This window comes from Eucyclogobius newberryi, unplaced genomic scaffold (genome assembly GCF_026437365.1).
Source record: "Eucyclogobius newberryi isolate DKJ021-1_F unplaced genomic scaffold, fEucNew1.0.hap1 SCAF_6, whole genome shotgun sequence".
Taxonomy (NCBI): domain Eukaryota; kingdom Metazoa; phylum Chordata; class Actinopteri; order Gobiiformes; family Gobiidae; genus Eucyclogobius; species Eucyclogobius newberryi.
In genome coordinates, this window is record NW_027316278.1 from 40,991,465 (window position 1) to 41,009,307 (window position 17,843).

General features: G+C 45.3%; 1 protein-coding gene across 1 annotated transcript in view; it reads right to left on the bottom strand.

Annotated features, from left to right (window-relative positions):
- Positions 1-16,367, bottom strand: part of ccdc125 (coiled-coil domain containing 125) — a 437,934-nt gene extending 421,567 nt beyond the window's left edge. The window contains exons 1-5 of the mRNA XM_072433922.1: positions 16,001-16,367; positions 15,817-15,878; positions 11,811-11,897; positions 5,731-5,808; positions 5,576-5,661 (exon numbers count right to left, since the gene is read on the bottom strand). Of these exons, the coding sequence (XP_072290023.1) occupies positions 5,576-5,661; positions 5,731-5,808; positions 11,811-11,897; positions 15,817-15,878; positions 16,001-16,367 (680 nt within the window). The remainder of the gene's footprint in view (positions 1-5,575; positions 5,662-5,730; positions 5,809-11,810; positions 11,898-15,816; positions 15,879-16,000) is intronic.
- Between the last annotated feature and the right edge of the window lie 1,476 nt (positions 16,368-17,843).

The following is a 17,843-nucleotide window of genomic DNA, read 5'->3' on the forward strand; positions in this document are numbered from 1 at the left end:
CACATGGTATGACAGTATTGCACATGAGTATGACAGTATTGCACATGGGTATGACAGTATTGCACATGAGTATGACAGTATTGCACATGAGTATGAAAGTATTGCACATGAGTAAGACAGTATTGCACATGGGTGTGGCAGTATTGGCAGTATTGCACATGGGTACGACAGTATTGCACATGTGTATGACAGTATTGCACATGGGTACGACAATATTGCACATGGGTATGACAGTATTGGCACTATTACACACGGGTATGACAGTATTGCACATGTGTATGACAGTATTGCACATGGGCATAACAGTATTGCACATGGGCATAACAGTATTGCACATGAGTATGACAGTATTGCACATGAGTATGACAGTATTGCACATGGGTATGACAGTATTGCACATGGGTGTGGCAGTATTGGCAGTATTGCACATGGGTACGACAGTAATGCACATGTGTATGACAGTATTACACATGGGTACGACAGTATTGCACATGTGTATGACAGTATTGCACATGGGTATGACAGTATTGCACATGGGTACGAGAGTATTGCACATGGGTATGTCAGTATTAGACATGGGTATGTCAGTATTGCACATGAGTACGACAGTATTGCACATGAGTACAACAGTATTGCACATGGGTATGACAGTATTGCACATGGGTATGACAGTATTGCACATGTATATGACAGTATTGCACATGGGTATGACAGTATTGCACATGGGTATGACAGTATTGCACATGAGTATGACAGTATTGCACATGAATAAGACATTATTGCACATGGGTGTGACAGTATTGGCAGTATTACACATGGGTACGACAGTATTGCACATGTGTATGACAGTATTGCACATGGGTGTGACAGTATTGCACATGGGTACGACAGTATGTCACATGGGTATGTCAGTATTGCACATGGGTATGTCAGTATTGCACATGAGTACGACAGTATTGCACATGAGTATGACAGTATTGCACATGGGTATGACAGTATTGCACATGAGTATGTCAGTATTGCACATGGGTATGACAGTATTGCACATGAGTAAGACAGTATTGCACATGGGTATGACAGTATTGCACATGGGTATGACAGTATTGCACATGAGTATGACAGTATTGCACATGGGTATGACAGCATTGCACATGAATAAGACATTATTGCACATGGGTGTGGCAGTATTGGCAGTATTGCACATGGGTACGACAGTATTGCACATGTGTATGACAGTATTGCACATGTGTATGACAGTATTGCACATGGGTATGACAGTATTGCACATGGGTATGAGAATATTGCACAGGGGTATGTCAGTATTGCAAATGGGTATGTCAGTATTGCACATGAGTACGACAGTATTGCACATGAGTATGACAGTATTGCACATGGGTATGTCAGTATTGCACATGAGTATGACAGTATTGCACATGAGTATGACAGTATTGCACATGGGTATGTCAGTATTGCACATGGGTATGACAGTATTGTACATGAGTATGACAGTATTGCACATGGGTATGACAGTATTGCACATGAGTATGACAGTATTGCACATGGGTATGACAGTATTGCACATGAGTATGACAGTATTGCACATGAGTATGAAAGTATTGCACATGAGTATGACAGTATTGCACATGAGTATGACAGTATTGCACATGGGTATGTCAGTATTGCACATGGGTATGACAGTATTGTACATGAGTATGACAGTATTGCACATGGGTATGACAGTATTGCACATGGGTATGACAGTATTGCACATGAGTATGACAGTATTGCACATGAGTATGACAGTATTGCACATGAGTAAGACAGTATTGCACATGGGTATGACAGTATTGCACATGAGTATGACAGTATTGCACATGAGTATGACAGTATTGCACATGGGTATGACAGTATTGCTCATGAATAAGACATTATTGCACACGGGTATGACAGTATTGCACATGTGTATGACAGTATTGCACATGGGCATAACAGTATTGCACATGGGCATAACAGTATTGCACATGAGTATGACAGTATTGCACATGAGTATGACAGTATTGCACATGTGTATGACAGTATTGCACATGGGTATGACAGTATTGCACATGAATAAGACATTATTGCACATGGGTGTGGCAGTATTGGCAGTATTGCACATGGGTACGACAGTATTGCACATGTTTATGACAGTATTGCACATGGGTACGACAGTATTGCACATGGGTATGACAGTATTGGCAGTATTACACATGGGTACGACAGTATTGCACATGTGTATGACAGTATTGCACATGGGTATGACAGTATTGCACATGGGTATGAGAATATTGCACATGGGTATGTCAGTATTGCAAATGGGTTTGTAAGTATTGCACATGGGTACGACAGTATTGCACATGGGTATGACAGTATTGGCAGTATTACACATGGGTACGACAGTATTGCACATGTGTATGACAGTATTGCACATGGGTATGACAGTATTGCACATGAGTATGACAGTATTGCACATGGGTATGACAGTATTGCACATGAGTATGACAGTATTGAACATGAGTATGAAAGTATTGCACATGAGTATGACAGTATTGCACATGAGTATGACAGTATTGCACATGGGTATGTCAGTATTGCACATGGGTATGACAGTATTGTACATGAGTATGACAGTATTGCACATGGGTATGACAGTATTGCACATGGGTATGACAGTATTGCACATGAGTATGACAGTATTGCACATGAGTATGACAGTATTGCACATGAGTAAGACAGTATTGCACATGGGTATGACAGTATTGCACATGAGTATGACAGTATTGCACATGAGTATGACAGTATTGCACATGGGTATGACAGTATTGCTCATGAATAAGACATTATTGCACATGGGTATGACAGTATTGGCACTATTACACACGGGTATGACAGTATTGCACATATGTATGACAGTATTGCACATGGGCATAACAGTATTGCACATGGGCATAACAGTATTGCACATGAGTATGACAGTATTGCACATGAGTATGACAGTATTGCACATGTGTATGACAGTATTGCACATGGGTATGACAGTATTGCACATTAATAAGACATTATTGCACATGGGTGTGGCAGTATTGGCAGTATTGCACATGGGTACGACAGTATTGCACATGTGTATGACAGTATTGCACATGGGTACGACAGTATTGCACATGGGTATGACAGTATTGGCAGTATTACACATGGGTACGACAGTATTGCACATGTGTATGACAGTATTGCACATGGGTATGACAGTATTGCACATGGGTATGAGAATATTGCACATGGGTATGTCAGTATTGCAAATGGGTTTGTAAGTATTGCACATGAGTATGACAGTATTGCACATGGGTATGACAGTATTGCACATGGGTATGACAGTATTGCACATGGGTATGACAGTGTTTGTTGTAGAGTGTGACAGCAGCAGAAGGACAGAGTGTGAAACGTCTCCTTCTCACAGTGAGGCTGGATCAGTCACTGAAGCTGCTCTCCAGAGTGGACAGAGTGTTCTGCAGGGGACAGAGTGTCCTAAAGGGGACAGAGTGTCCTGCAGGGGGCGACACTCACGGTCCAGCAGAGATGTGAGTTTAGCCAGGACACTCCTGTCCCCCACCTCCAGCACCGAGTCCAGAGGACAGCCCAGGACAGAGCTTTGCCAGCTTCTTCCTCTCCCTCTGTGATGACCACACCTACAGGAGATGATCTGGCACCACATCTGGCTTTGGAGCCATAGAGCGATGTGATTGGTCTATCTTTATTTTCCCAGTTTTTGTTGAAAGTTTGAGATGTTCAGGGATCCAGGTCAGTGTCCTCTGGAATGCAGACAATGTGCAGCTTACATCTGCGTTCTCGGTTCTCTTGATCGTCCAGTCATAACATGGACCTGGTTTGTCAACTCCTCCACAGATGAATCTGATCTGGAGCTGGAGCGTGCGTGTGATGTGGCCGGAGCAGCAGCAGAGCTTGAGCCAGTGCCTGGGCGCGCGGTGCCTGGGCGCGCGGTGCCTGGGCGCGCGGTGCCTGGGCGCGCGGTGCCTGGGCGCGCGGTGCCTGGGTGCGGATGTGGCGGGTGTAAATGCGGCGCATGAGCCGGAGCCCGCACCTGGGCACGCAGGGGCTGAGGCCAATGCGGTGCTAGCTATCTTAGATATAGCATTGCCAGCCTGGTTCTTTGTGGTGTTCGTCTTCTTGTTTTTCTTCGACATGTCCCTGAAATGAGTGTCCAGGCTCATTAGTATGTGTCCACTCCCACGCAGAAATATCAGGTCTCCCTCGTAATAACTTAGAATAAAGATGTATTATTTAAATAGATATGACCGCAGACAGAAACATCCCAACTAAGCAGCCGTCATCACTCCTGAGTCTGATTCCAAACCTGACCAGGCCCTCTGCTGACGCCCCCCAGAGGAGGAGAAGTGAAAGAAGCACTCGGGAAAGTCACTGAGGGGATTTAGAAGAGTAAAGTTTGTGCAGGTTTGGGTGATAACAGCCAAGCATCAGTGATCAGTACACAAATCAGAGCATCTTTTCCCCAGCTGGATCCACAGGTCAGACACACACACTTCTCGTTTAAATAAAAGGTCAGATGCCTACTTTTCATAAAAACTGAATGTGTTTAGCTTCTTTGCAGCACTCATGCCGCTGCACTCATGGACGGCTGCAGAACACAGCGCCGTAGCCAATGTTTTGGAAATCCCTTTGCGAGCTACTACTAAGCTATATGTTAGAAACCCTGCACTAAAATAAACACAAACAAACCTGATTTGCAACTTTAAATGATCACAGACCCCCATTTAGCAGAAGGGATCGGTTGTTTGCTGATTTTGGGGTCCCGGCCTGAAAAGTTTTGGAACTCCTGCTCTAATAATTAAGTATGTTATTTCTTAGTAAAATAATTTACTGTCTCGTTAAAATGTTGTTTTAAGATAAGCTTTATTTGTCCCAAAATGGGCAAATTCCAGTGTTACAAAGATTTTTGTCATAATCGCAGTCCAAAAATATGTTCTCGTGTGTTGTGTACTTCCCACGTCTCACAAAGAAATGGAAACTGGACCATAAACTTTGTTAAAAGGAAACCAAGAAGAAACGTAACGACCATTCATGTTGGAAACGAGCTTAAAACCCTGAAATAAAAAGCACATTAACAGAGAGAGAGCTGCTTTCCCCTTTTCCACGTGCCATTCTCGTCTGTCTCACACTGAAAAACTCGCCCTAATATGAATGGTTTGACTCTTCCTGACTTGCCCCACTCTTGTTGCAGGTCTTGGTGATGTGAGGCTTGAACGAGGAGCAGTGCTCGACTCACTTTGCATCTTGTGACGTCAACACGTAAAGACGGGATAAAGAACGAGATATTAACTCAAATGAGTGTCAGCCGGTGGGTCGGCTTGTGGCAGTGTATGAACGCTCAATGTAATGCTCATTCTAGTTTCTCAGACCAGTATCTTCAGGTTGAAAATGACTTCCAGATGGCAGTCAAAACATCTTGATTTCAAAAAACGTCTTGTTTTGTTCCTATAATTCCACTCCCCTTCGTACTTACCTGTAGAAGTTCTTCTCGAAGGACTGTTCTGACGTGCGCAGACGCATCTGGCACAGGCTGAGCTCCCACTGCAGCGCGTTCAGCTCCTGGAGACACAAGAGAGACGGCAGCAGTCAGAGAATGTTCCGGGTACTTGACGTGTGGTCAGACGTTACCTTCTCCAAGGCTTTGGCGCGCTCCTCGCTCTTCTGCAGAAGGTTCTTGGTGTGGCTGGTGGCCTTCTCCAGGATGGCCTTAGTCAGAGAACAGAGGTTAGACAGTTCAGTTTTTTAACTAGTTCTGCTTTATATAAACCACGTTTTGCGCCTCTTTGGCTGGATATTTTCATATTTTTATATTTTCATATACGCTATGTTTGTCATTCAGCAATTCAGTGACTGCTTCAATCCTTCCTGCACCAGCAAATCAGGCTCAAAGCAATAAGTCTGCATATTCCAAAAACATTGTGTCAGTGATCTTTAACTCTAGACCAATGTTTGCACTGCTGTCTGTCATCTCCAGAAGAATCACACGGTTGCTGTGATGTCTTGAGGCTCATTTAGAATCTTCGGCATCGTCTTCCTTCTGAGAGAGGAAGAACGACCTCTGTCTGACTTCTTCAGAACAGCTTGAGAAAGCAAGAATGCCCCGTCATCTCGGTTTGGTGTAGTACACATTTTGTTATAGCCTTCACCCAAAATGTTCAATATTTGCCTCAAAATTCTACAAACAACACTCCATAATAATAGAATTCTTTGCCAATTTATTTGCCCATGTACACAAAGTAGTATTAGTATTTGCTCAGGTACTTCTTTTTTCCACTGATCATCCTTGTGATGCTTGTACAAACTTGCTTGATTTGGTGACTCACGCCGCTGCTGCTGAAATTTGCCTTAAAAATCACTGTTTCAACTACAAAAAACGAAGAAACGAGCCAAAGATGAGTACACACGGAAACACAAGACTGGTAACGCTACGGGAGCTAAAAATCAAAGCTGCAGAACCATAGCCCAGGTGGAAAACAGCCTGCCTCACAATCAGTGTCGGGAAGTGTTACTTTTAAAAGTAACTTGTTACGTTACTGCACCTCTGTGTTATAAAAGTAATGCGTTAGTGTACTCTGCAGTGTACTGCATTACCAATCATCAATATTATTATATAATCTATGTATAACTAACAATCCCTTCGCATGGTTCATTCACGCACAGCACAACAGAGGTCAAACCAAACACAAGGAGATCAAGAATATGAAAAGTAAGATCCTGAATTTGGATTCCAGCTCCTGCGGGAATAATAACTGACTTGAGGGTCCACGAAGAGGAAGAAGGGGACACCACTGATCGTTTCCTTGAGAAGGTCATCCCAGAGCTCATTTGGGGCTCTGGAGTTGCGGTCCCCCCATTATAATAGAAAGAGCACATTGTCTGGACAAAAAAAGGCAGCTGATAAACCATGAGGGCTGATGAGTTTTCTTAACGACCGTGTGAAGGAAAACATCACCTCCAGTACCAAAGCAAACAGGTGTTCTTCACTTCGGATGTTCCATACAACAAGTTCCCCCACATCTGCCTGACAACATTGAGGTATAGGTTTTCTTTCCCGGCGACTTCTGTGACTTTTGAATGTAAAAAAACACCAGAACTCCAGGAGAGGCAGATACTGAGAGTCATGTGGTGCCTGAGGCTCCTGTACAGGTCTTACTGCAGATGACAGACGCTTGAGTCATGAGGAGGAAGTGAAGAATCCCTGGGTCAAATCTGTTCTTACAACATGGAAGGAGCTGATCAGAACATACAAACTAAACACAGATGTTACAATCTTAAACTGGTCGGCTTCTGATCAAAGTTTTGTATCAAATAAAACTGACCTGAGATTTAAAGTCTGGACAACAAAAAGTACAAAGGTTTTTCAAGCTTTGATATGTTGAAAGAATATTTTTTTCTTGGAGAAACAGGACTTTTATAGGTATGTACAAATAACTTTGAATGAATTTTTTATCAAGGCTTATAAATCAGAACTTTCAAGGGGAATAATATTTAAATTATATCAATGTATTTCTAATCTGGACAATTACTCTATTAAATATTTAAAAAAAAATAAGGACCAGCAGAGGATGTACTTCCTGTAGCAGCTGAGGAAAGACAAGCTGATGATGGAGCAGTTCTACACGGCCATCATCGAGTCCATCCTCTCCTCCTCCATCACCTCCTCCATCACCTCCTCCATCACCTCCTCCATCACCTCCTCCATCACCTCCTCCATCACCTCCTCCATCACCTCCTCCATCACCTCCTCCATCACCTCCACCATCTCCTCCTCCATCACCTCCTCCATCACCTCCTCCATCACCGTGTGGTACACTGGAGCCACAGCCAGGGACAAACAGAGACTACAGCGCCCTCTGATGAGAAGGTGATCGGCTGCAGACTTCCATCTCTGCAGGACCTGTACGTCTCCAGGACTCTGGGACGAACTATTTGAGCCACTCCCCTCAGGCAGGAGGCCCCTCCCCTCAGGCAGGAGGCTCCTCCCCTCAGGCAGGAGGCCACTCCCCAACAAGAATGTAAATCAAGAACTACATAGTAGAAAAAGCTTCAGTTGTAGTCATCTGGACTCAGTTTGAAAAAATAGACGTTTCGACTCTCATCCAAGAGTCATTGTCAATAAAAGAATTTAGATCGAGAACTCCGATATTAATACTGTTCTGTGGTAAGACCCACCCATTGGGAGGAGCCTTCCTGAAGTAAAAAGAGTTGTTTGTTTCAACAGAAACTCCCCCTTGTATCTACCGAGCCTATTCAGAATCTTAATGGGCTGTTAAAACCTCTTTGACTTAGTGAGACCCTGGCTCAACCACCCTGAGTACCTGATCAGCATCTGAATGTCCTGGTCCTGGTCCTCTACCTTTCCAGGGGTTCAGTATACCATTATAAATAACAGGAAGATTAAACCTAAGCCCTCCATTTCTGTTTAAAGAAGGTCTTTCTTTTTTAACAAAAATAGCTTCCTTGACTCCTCTTTCAAACCATCTTTTCTCCTGCTTAAAACCTTCACCTCACCGTCTTCAAACGAGTGATTAGAGGCTTCAAGATGGAGATGCACGGCACTCTGAGGTCCTGAACTTGTATTTCTTCTGTGCTGATAAAGCCTCTTGTGTAGAGGCTGTTTCGTCTCACCTATGTAACGTTCTTTACAGCTTTCTTCACTGCATTGGATCGAATAAACTACATTGCTCTGTTTTTGAGTCGGCAATTTGTCCTTTGGGTGAACCAGTTTTTGTCTTAAAGTGTTTCCTGGTTTAAAATAAACAGGGACTTCGTGTTGTCTAAAAATTCTCTGCAGTTTTTCCGACAGGCCAGACACATAAGGGATAGAAACACCCTTCCTTCTCTGTTCAGTTTCCCTTTTGTCCTGCTTCTTGGTTGAAACCATATGAAACCAATCATGGTTTCATATGATGTGGTGTCCCTGTTCACCTGCATCCCGACCTCTGATGCAGTAGCAGCAGTGAGGATCAGACTGCAGGAAGACACCACCCTACAGGAAAGGACCAAACTGACACCTGAACACATATGTAAACTGTTGGACATCTGTCTGAACACCACTTACTTTCAATTCCGGGGACAATTTTACAGACAGATTCATGGCTGTGCCATGGGCTCGCCCGTCTCTCCCATAGTGGCCAACCTGTACATGGAGCACTTTGAGAAGAAGGCACTGTCCTCATTCTCAGGCATAGCCCCAAAACTGTGGCTCCGCTATGTCGATGATACTTTTGTAACAATCAAGAAACAAGAGCTGGAAACCTTCTCTGATCACATCAATGCAGTGGACCCACATATCAGGTTTACAAGAGAAGACGCTAAGGAGAATCGCTTGGCCTTTCTTGATTGTTCCACGATCAGAGGAGAGGACGGGAAACTCCAAATAGAAGTATATAGGAAACCTACACACACGGACCAGTATCTGCTCTTTGGTTCCAACCACCCACTACAGCACAAGCTGGAGGTGATCAGAACCTTACAACACAGAGCTCAAGGTGTGCCCACCAGCTCAGAGGGCAAGAAGAAAGAGGAAAAACATGTCCGAAATGCCCTCTCAGCCTGTGGTTACCCCGCTTGGGCTCTCAACAGAGTGAAGAGAACCAAGAAGCAGGACAAAAGGGAAACTGAACAGAGAAGGAAGGGTGTTTCTATCCCTTATGTGTCTGGCCTGTCGGAAAAACTGCAGAGAATTTTTAGACAACACAAAGTCCCTGTTTATTTTAAACCAGGAAACACTTTAAGACAAAAACTGGTTCACCCTAAGGACAAGTTGCCGACTCAAAAACAGAGCAATGTAGTTTATTCGATCCAATGCAGTGAAGAAAGCTGTAAAGAACGTTACATAGGTGAGACGAAACAGCCTCTACACAAGAGGCTTTATCAGCACAGAAGAAATACAAGTTCAGGACCTCAGAGCGCCGTGCATCTCCATCTTGAAGCCTCTAATCACTCGTTTGAAGACGGTGAGGTGAAGGTTTTAAGCAGGAGAAAAGATGGTTTGAAAGAGGAGTCAAGGAAGCTATTTTTGTTAAAAAAGAAAGACCTTCTTTAAACAGAAATGGAGGGCTAAGGTTTAATCTTCCTGTTATTTATAATGGAATACTGAACCCCTGGAAAAGTAGAGGACCAGGACATTTAGATGCTAATCAGGTACTCAGGGTGGTTGAGCCAGGGTCTCACAAAGACAAAGAGGATTCTAATAGCCCATTAAGATTCTGAATAGGCTCGGTAGATACAAGGGGGAGTTTCTGTTGAAACAAACAACTCTTTTTACTTCAGGAAGGCTCCTCCCAATGGGCGGGTCTTACCACAGAACAGTATTAATATCGGAGTTCTCGATCTAAATTCTTTTATTGACAATGACTCTTGGATGAGAGTCGAAACGTCTGTTTTTTCAAACTGAGTCCAGATGACTACAACTGAAGCTTTTTCTACTATGGAATACGCCTGGACCAATGAGGGATTACACCCACATCAAGAACTACAGTATTCACTGATCATTTTTGCACTATTCTGACCAACTGTAAATTGTACATATATTCAGACCAAGTCTGTTTTGATTTATTTGTCAAATTAAATTTTTATGGATGCTCTTTCCATATATTTTGCTACTATTATCATTCATTGTTGTATGTTGCACCTTAATGCTGAAGCAAGTTCCCATTCTTTTAGCGATAAACCCTTTTCTGATCTGGATATATTAAATGTGTGCACATCCCAGTGGAGAGGCTCAAAGTCACATCTCCAAAGGGAATTCTGTTTCTTCATAACCAGGTCAAAGTGCTCATTATTCACAGGGAAATGCAACTGTTGGAGAAACAGCGCCACCATGAGGCAAACCACTGTCACGTGTTCTGGGACTGTCCTGTTGCTCACAAATATGTGACTGAGGTTCACAAAATACTGCAGACTGTTTTTGACATTGCCATTCCGCTGAATTTTAGAACTATGTACTGTACTTTTCGGACTTTAAAGCGCTACTTTTTTCCCACGCTTTGAACCCAACAACGGTGCGTCTAATTAAGCACTAGCAGGAAGTGCAAGTGTTTGACACACGGTAGAAGAAGACGTCAGTGGACAGTGGTCACTGTAGTTTTATTACAATGAGACTCATATTCACAGAGAAATAAGTCTAATGAGGAAGTGACTCTAGACGCAGCAGAACACAAAGACACACGGAGCATGGACATGTGATATACAGGTCTGCAGTTTGGAACCTGCTGCAGGGAAATGAGACAAAGACGACATGTCTTCACTACATGGACCATATTTCTGTGTAAATATGTTACAACGTCACACTCAGTGGATAAGAACGAGCTCAGGAGCAGATGAAGCAGATGTGAAGACACAGAGTCATCACGGACAGAGGGGACAGTAAGTCCCCTCTTCTCCCCTCCTCTCTCCTCCTCTCTGTCTCCCCTCCTCTCTCCTCCTCTCTGTCTCTCCTCCTCTCTCCTCCTCTCTGTCTCCCCTCCTCTCTCCTCCTCTCTGTCTCTCCTCCTCTCTATCTCTTCTCCTCTCTCCTCCTCTCTGTCTCTCCTCCTCTCTCCTCCTCTCTGTCTCCCCTCCTCTCTCCTCCTCTCTGTCTCTCCTCCTCTCTATCTCTTCTCCTCTCTCCTCCTCTCTGTCTCTCCTCCTCTCTCCTCCTCTCTGTCTCTCCTCCTCTCTTACCCAGAGGATCTGGTGGGAGGACGGGTCAAATGCAGAAGTACCTGTCCCTGGAGGATCTTGAGGGCGGCGTACTTTCCTTCCAGGTATCGGTGAGCCGCCTCCAGCTCCGTGTGGAGCAGCTGGATGGTCTGCAGCAGAGGGACAGACATGTGACATTTGATCCATTAAATATTAAAAAGGATGTTCAGTCTTGATGTTCAGAACAGTCCTCATGAGTCTCACGGTTTAACCACACTATTTTACAGAATATGAGTCGCACCGGCCAAAAAATGCATAATAGAGAAGAAAAAAACAATAATATAATAATAATAATAATAATAATAATAATAATAATAATATATAAGTCGCACTGGAGTATAAAATGTCTGAAAATAACAAATAATATCACATATAAGTGAGTCCGGAGCGTAAGTATATAAATACAAATATAAGTAAAAGTCGCACACCGGCCAAAACGATGAAAAAAGGTGCGACTTATAGTCCAGAGAATAGTGTATTGATGATGACTGTGTGGACAGAGATGAACCATCTGCACATGTGGCTGTGGCAGCAGATCGCACACTTCAGGGTCAGCTGACTTTGTTGGTGTGTGTGTATTATAATTTGTGTGTGCGTAACTCTACTTGTGTGTGGTAAACTCATGTCTGCATGTCCTCCTCCTTCACACACTTATTAATGACACACAAAACAGATCTGCCCTGCTTTAGTTTTCTGCACATAACTGGATCTATGAGTGTGTAACTTTATCTATGAGTGTGTAACTGGATCTATGAGTGTGTAACTGGATCTATGAGAGTGTAACTGGATCTATGAGTGTGTAACTGGATCTATGAGAGTGTAACTGGATCTATGAGTGTGTAACTGGATCTATGAGAGTGTAACTGGATCTATGAGTGTGTAACTGGATCTATGAGTGTGTAACTGGATCTATGAGTGTGTAACTGGATCTATGAGAGTGTAACTGGATCTATGAGTGTGTAACTGGATCTATGAGAGTGTAACTGGATCTATGAGTGTGTAACTGGATCTATGAGAGTGTAACTGGATCTATGAGTGTGTAACTGGATCTATGAGAGTGTAACTGGATCTATGAGTGAGGGGAGTGGCCTGCTGCCTGAGGGGAGTGGCCTCCTGCCTGAGGGGAGTGGCCTCCTGCCTGATGGGAGTGGCCTCATGACTGAGGGGAGTGGCCTCCTGCCTGAGGGGAGTGGCCTCCTGACTGAGGGGAGTGGCCTCCTGCCTGAGGGGAGTGGCCTCCTGCCTGAGGGGAGTGGCCTGCTGCCTGAGGGGAGTGGCCTCCTGCCTGAGGGGAGTGGCCTGCTGCCTGAGGGGAGTGGCCTGCTGCCTGAGGGGAGTGGCCTGCTGCCTGAGGGGAGTGGCCTGCTGTCTGAGGGGAGTGGCCTGCTGCCTGAGGGGAGTGGCCTGCTGCCTGAGGGGAGTGGCCTGCTGCCTGAGGGGAGTGGCCTGCTGCCTGAGGGGAGTGGCCTGCTGCCTGAGGGGAGTGGCCTGCTGCCTGAGGGGAGTGGCCTGCTGCCTGAGGGGAGTGGCCTGCTGCCTGAGGGGAGAAGGGTCGGGTTCGTCCTGCAGACATGGAGAACGAGCTTTAGCCTTTTTTCCTTTCTATACTTTTCTGTTGCTTAAAATAAAATGGTCACATTTATATCGCGCTTTTCCACCGTCAAGGTTCTCAAAGCGCTTTACACTTAACTTTCATTCACAGGTAATCCCACGTGTAGTTCCAGATGTTACTGTGAATGTTTTGACCTCTTAGGCTGTTACGTGCAGTTGAGAATCGTTTTACTGTAGTAGCAAACTCAGATTAGACAGTTTAATGTCTTAAAGTCACAGTGGGACAGGACGGGACGGCGCTGGGACAGACCAGCTGCTTATCTGACATTGTCTGATATAATTCACAGTAGAATTTCCAGTGGACTTTGTCTTTCTTCTGATCTACAGGTGCTAATTCTACTGTAGACTGTTCTTGGTCAGACTCGGTCAGAGGTCAGAGGTCAGCACAGCCCAGGGCCAGGACCACAGAGACTGAAACATGTGGGAGACTGAGCAGCTTCACTTCAAAGAATAATTGAGGATTTTTCGCCGATTTGAGAACTCAAGCGACTGTTAGGCCCTGTTTTTAAATGCGCCTGCACGCCAAAAATCATCTATCATTCCTTTAATGGAGTCATTCTCATTCACTTATAGTTGTGTACGAAAAATATATCACATTTTGCGCTCACAGGTCACATGGTACGAGCAGCATAGAGCAGCCTGACTGTCCAGAGAGCACAAGTAAATGTGATACTGTATTTGTACTTTCGGACGCTGCCAGCCAAAGGTCACTCCCGTGATCCATGTGGGAATCTCTCCTCATCAGAGGGTTCTTCCTCATGAGCAGCAGGAACACATCATCCTCGAGGTTCTGGTCGGCTCTTGACATTCTCACACTTCTCTTCTCAGCTGTATCAGTGACATTTTGGATTACTGATAAACTGATCATATTTTATTTAGCTTGAGGCTTTATCCTCCAAGTTCAACACAGATCTGACCGCGCCTAGAAATTCTGTCCATACAAACTATGAACAGAAGCGGTGACAAAGCACAGCCCTGAGGAGTCCCTCATGGGAACAGGTCTGACTTACTGCAGTGAACACAGCTCCTGCTCCTGTCAGACAGGGACCGGACAGCCCTGAACAAAGGGCCCCGGACCCCGTAGTCCCGGAGCACCCCCCAAAGGACACCCCGAGGGACACGGTCGAAAGCCTTCTCCAGATCCAAAAAGCACATGTGACCAAAACCTGCTCCTCCTGAATCTTTAAACGGTGTTGGTGAAGCACTGCTTCCTCCTCCTCAGGGGCCGGACGGTTTGTCAGAATGTCTTTGGCGCCGAAAGATAGTCCTCCTCCATGGCTCCTCCTCCATGGCTCCTCCTCCATGGCTCCTCCTCCATGGCTCCTCCTCCAGGGCCTCCCCAAACTCCTCCCAGCCCCGGGTTTTTGCCTCTGCGACAGCACGAGCTGCGTCAAACTTCAGCTTTAACTGCAGTTTAGGTTCTGAGGATTTGCCCATCATATATTTGTGTCTTCTGTTTCACAGTGACCTTTAGTGACCTTTAGTGACCTTTAGTGACCTTTAGTGACCTTCAACTGGCCACAAGAGCCAGACAAACCTTTGGGAGAAAGTAAGACACGGCAGAATTGTTGCAAGTGTTTGTGTTTGTAACTAGTGTAACTCATGTGGAACACACACAAACACACATATACACACATATACAGACAGACAGACACACACACACACACACACGCACATACACACACATACAGACAGACGGACACACACACACACACAAACACACATATACACACATATACACACACATACAGACAGACAGACACACACACACACACACACACACACACATACAGACAGACGGACACACACACACACACACACACATATACACACATATACACACACATACAGACAGACAGACAGACACACACACACATATATACACACACACACACACACACACACGCACATACACACATACACACACACACACACAGACACACACACACACACAGACAGACATATATACACACACACACAGACACACACCACACAGACACAGACAGACACACACACACATCGGGCCAGTCAAGGGTCAGAACATGCACTGAGGTTGTTCAGTCTGTGATGATGTGCGCTCGTGTCAGTTTGTGTGTAGTGTCATTGTTCAGGAGGACGAGGGACATTTACTGTAAATAAAGATCCACCTTTTGAGAAAGACAAACTGTTTCATCTTTTCTTGGTTTGCTTTGATTTTTTGCAGAAATTCCAAATGACAGTTAATATTTCAGTGTTTTTGTCATATTATCCTGTCAAATGTAAACGTTGAACAGAATCGGATCCCAAATTTGATCGAATAGAATTTTATATTTTCTCCAAATTGTTCAGCCCTGGAGCCAATAAAGAAGTTAGAACTGAACACTGAGGTTTTCTAGACCAGGATCCTATTTTTACAAGTATTGGTTGGATGTGACTCACCTCTGTGGCCTTCAGAAGAGTGTCTCTGAGCTGGGCTTTGGACAGTCCCTCCAGGCAGCTCGCTGAGGACGCAGTCATATATATATATATATATACATATATACATATATGTATATATATATACATATACACACACTTGTATTTAAATGATGTTAATGTGGCATATTTGATTTAAAAACCATACTGCATCTTGTTATGTTCTGCAGCGGTGAGTGGCTCCATGGGGCCCCTGGACTCCAGCCCTGCTCGGACCCCCTGCCGCTGCCTCCCTGTGTGCTCAGCCTGGAGCAGCTCGAGCTCCTCTGAATCCCGGGGTCAGTCCTGGGTTTGGTTCTGGTGCCATCCCCCAGGTCTCCGTCTGCCATGTCCTCGTCCACAACTCCTGAACCTCCCAGAGGTTCAGGAGCCCCTGAACCTCTGGGGCCTCCTCCTCTCTGCATCAGACCTGCACCAGCCTGAGCACCAGCCTGAGCACCAGCCTGAGCACCAGCCTGAGCACCAGCCTGAGCACCAGCCTGAGCACCAGCCTGAGCACACAAGCAGATGAACATCAGAGCTTGAAGACATTTGGTGATTTGATCTTTTATTTGATGAGGGTTAGGGTTAGGGTTAGGGTTCAGTTTATGTTTTTGGCATGAATCCTAGAATATTCAGTTTCTCTTTTCTTCAGTTTCATATCATTGGTACATGAATAACAGCTGTGATGTTTTCCTAATGACCTTTCAGTTTATTCTGAAAGAATATCTTTAAGAATATCCAGCCCCACAAATCTATCTCAAAGATTAAAGAAATAATAGAGCCAATATTCAGTGACATGTCATGTGATCATGTCATGTGATCATGTCATGTGATCATGTCATGTGATCATGTCATGTGATCATGTCATGTGATCCTTTAGACCAGGGGAAGTGACCAATCTGTCCACTTGACCATGAATTCTCTGAAGTCTGCTCTTGATAAGATAAGATATTCCTTTATTGTCCCACATGGGGAAATTTCATTGTTGTTACGCAGGAAGATACAGAAGAAAAGAACAGATCACTTATAGGAAGTTTGAAAAACACTCTCAGTAGAAGATCTCCTATAAATAAAAACTCCTATAGACAAAACCTCCCATTTCCCAACAAGGGATCATCGTCGTCCGTGATGAGTCCGATGATGGCAGAGTCGTCAGAGAACTTCTGCAGGACACAGCTGTCCGTGTCATGTCTGAAGTCTGCAGTGTAAAGGGTGAAGAGAAAGGGCGCGAGGACAGTGCCCTGGGGCACCCCCACACTGCAGGTCCCCCACACTGCAGGTCCTCCGCACTGCAGGTCCCTCACACTGCAGGTCCTCCACACTGCAGGTCCTCCACACTGCAGGGCCCCCACACTGCAGGTCCGAGTGTCAGACACACAGTCCCGGGCTCTCACAAACTGGGGTCGGTCTGTGAGGTACTCCAGGATCCACTCTGCAGGTCGTACTCCACACCAGCCGTCTCCAGCTTGTCCCTCAGGAGCTGATGGTGTTGAAGGCGCTGGAGAGATGAAAGAACAGAATCCTCACAGAGCTGCCAGGCTTCTCCAGGTGAGAGAGAGATCGGTGCAGCAGGGAGATGACAGCGTCCTCCACTTCGATGCCAGACCGATATGCAAACTGCAGCGAGTCCATGTCTGAGCTCACGGTGGAGCGGAGGTGGTGCTGTTGAGGTCTTTGGGGCGCGGTGTCTTGGGCACAGGTACCAGACAGGAGGTCTTCCAGACCTGTGGTACCACCCTCAGCTTCAGGCTCATGTTGAAGACATGCTCCATAACTCCACACAGTTCATCTGCGCAGGACTTAAGGAGCCTGGGGCTGATGCCGTCAGGTCCTGCTGCCTTCCTCACTTTAATCCTCTTCAGCTCACTCCTCACCTCTGCTGCTGTGACAGTCAGTGGTTGGCAGGGGGACCGTGTGCTGGGGGGATGGGTGAGTCCAGGCGAAGTGGGGAGCCGATGGTCCGGGGCAGAGAAGGGAAGAGGAACAGATGCAGGGCATTGTCCAGCTGT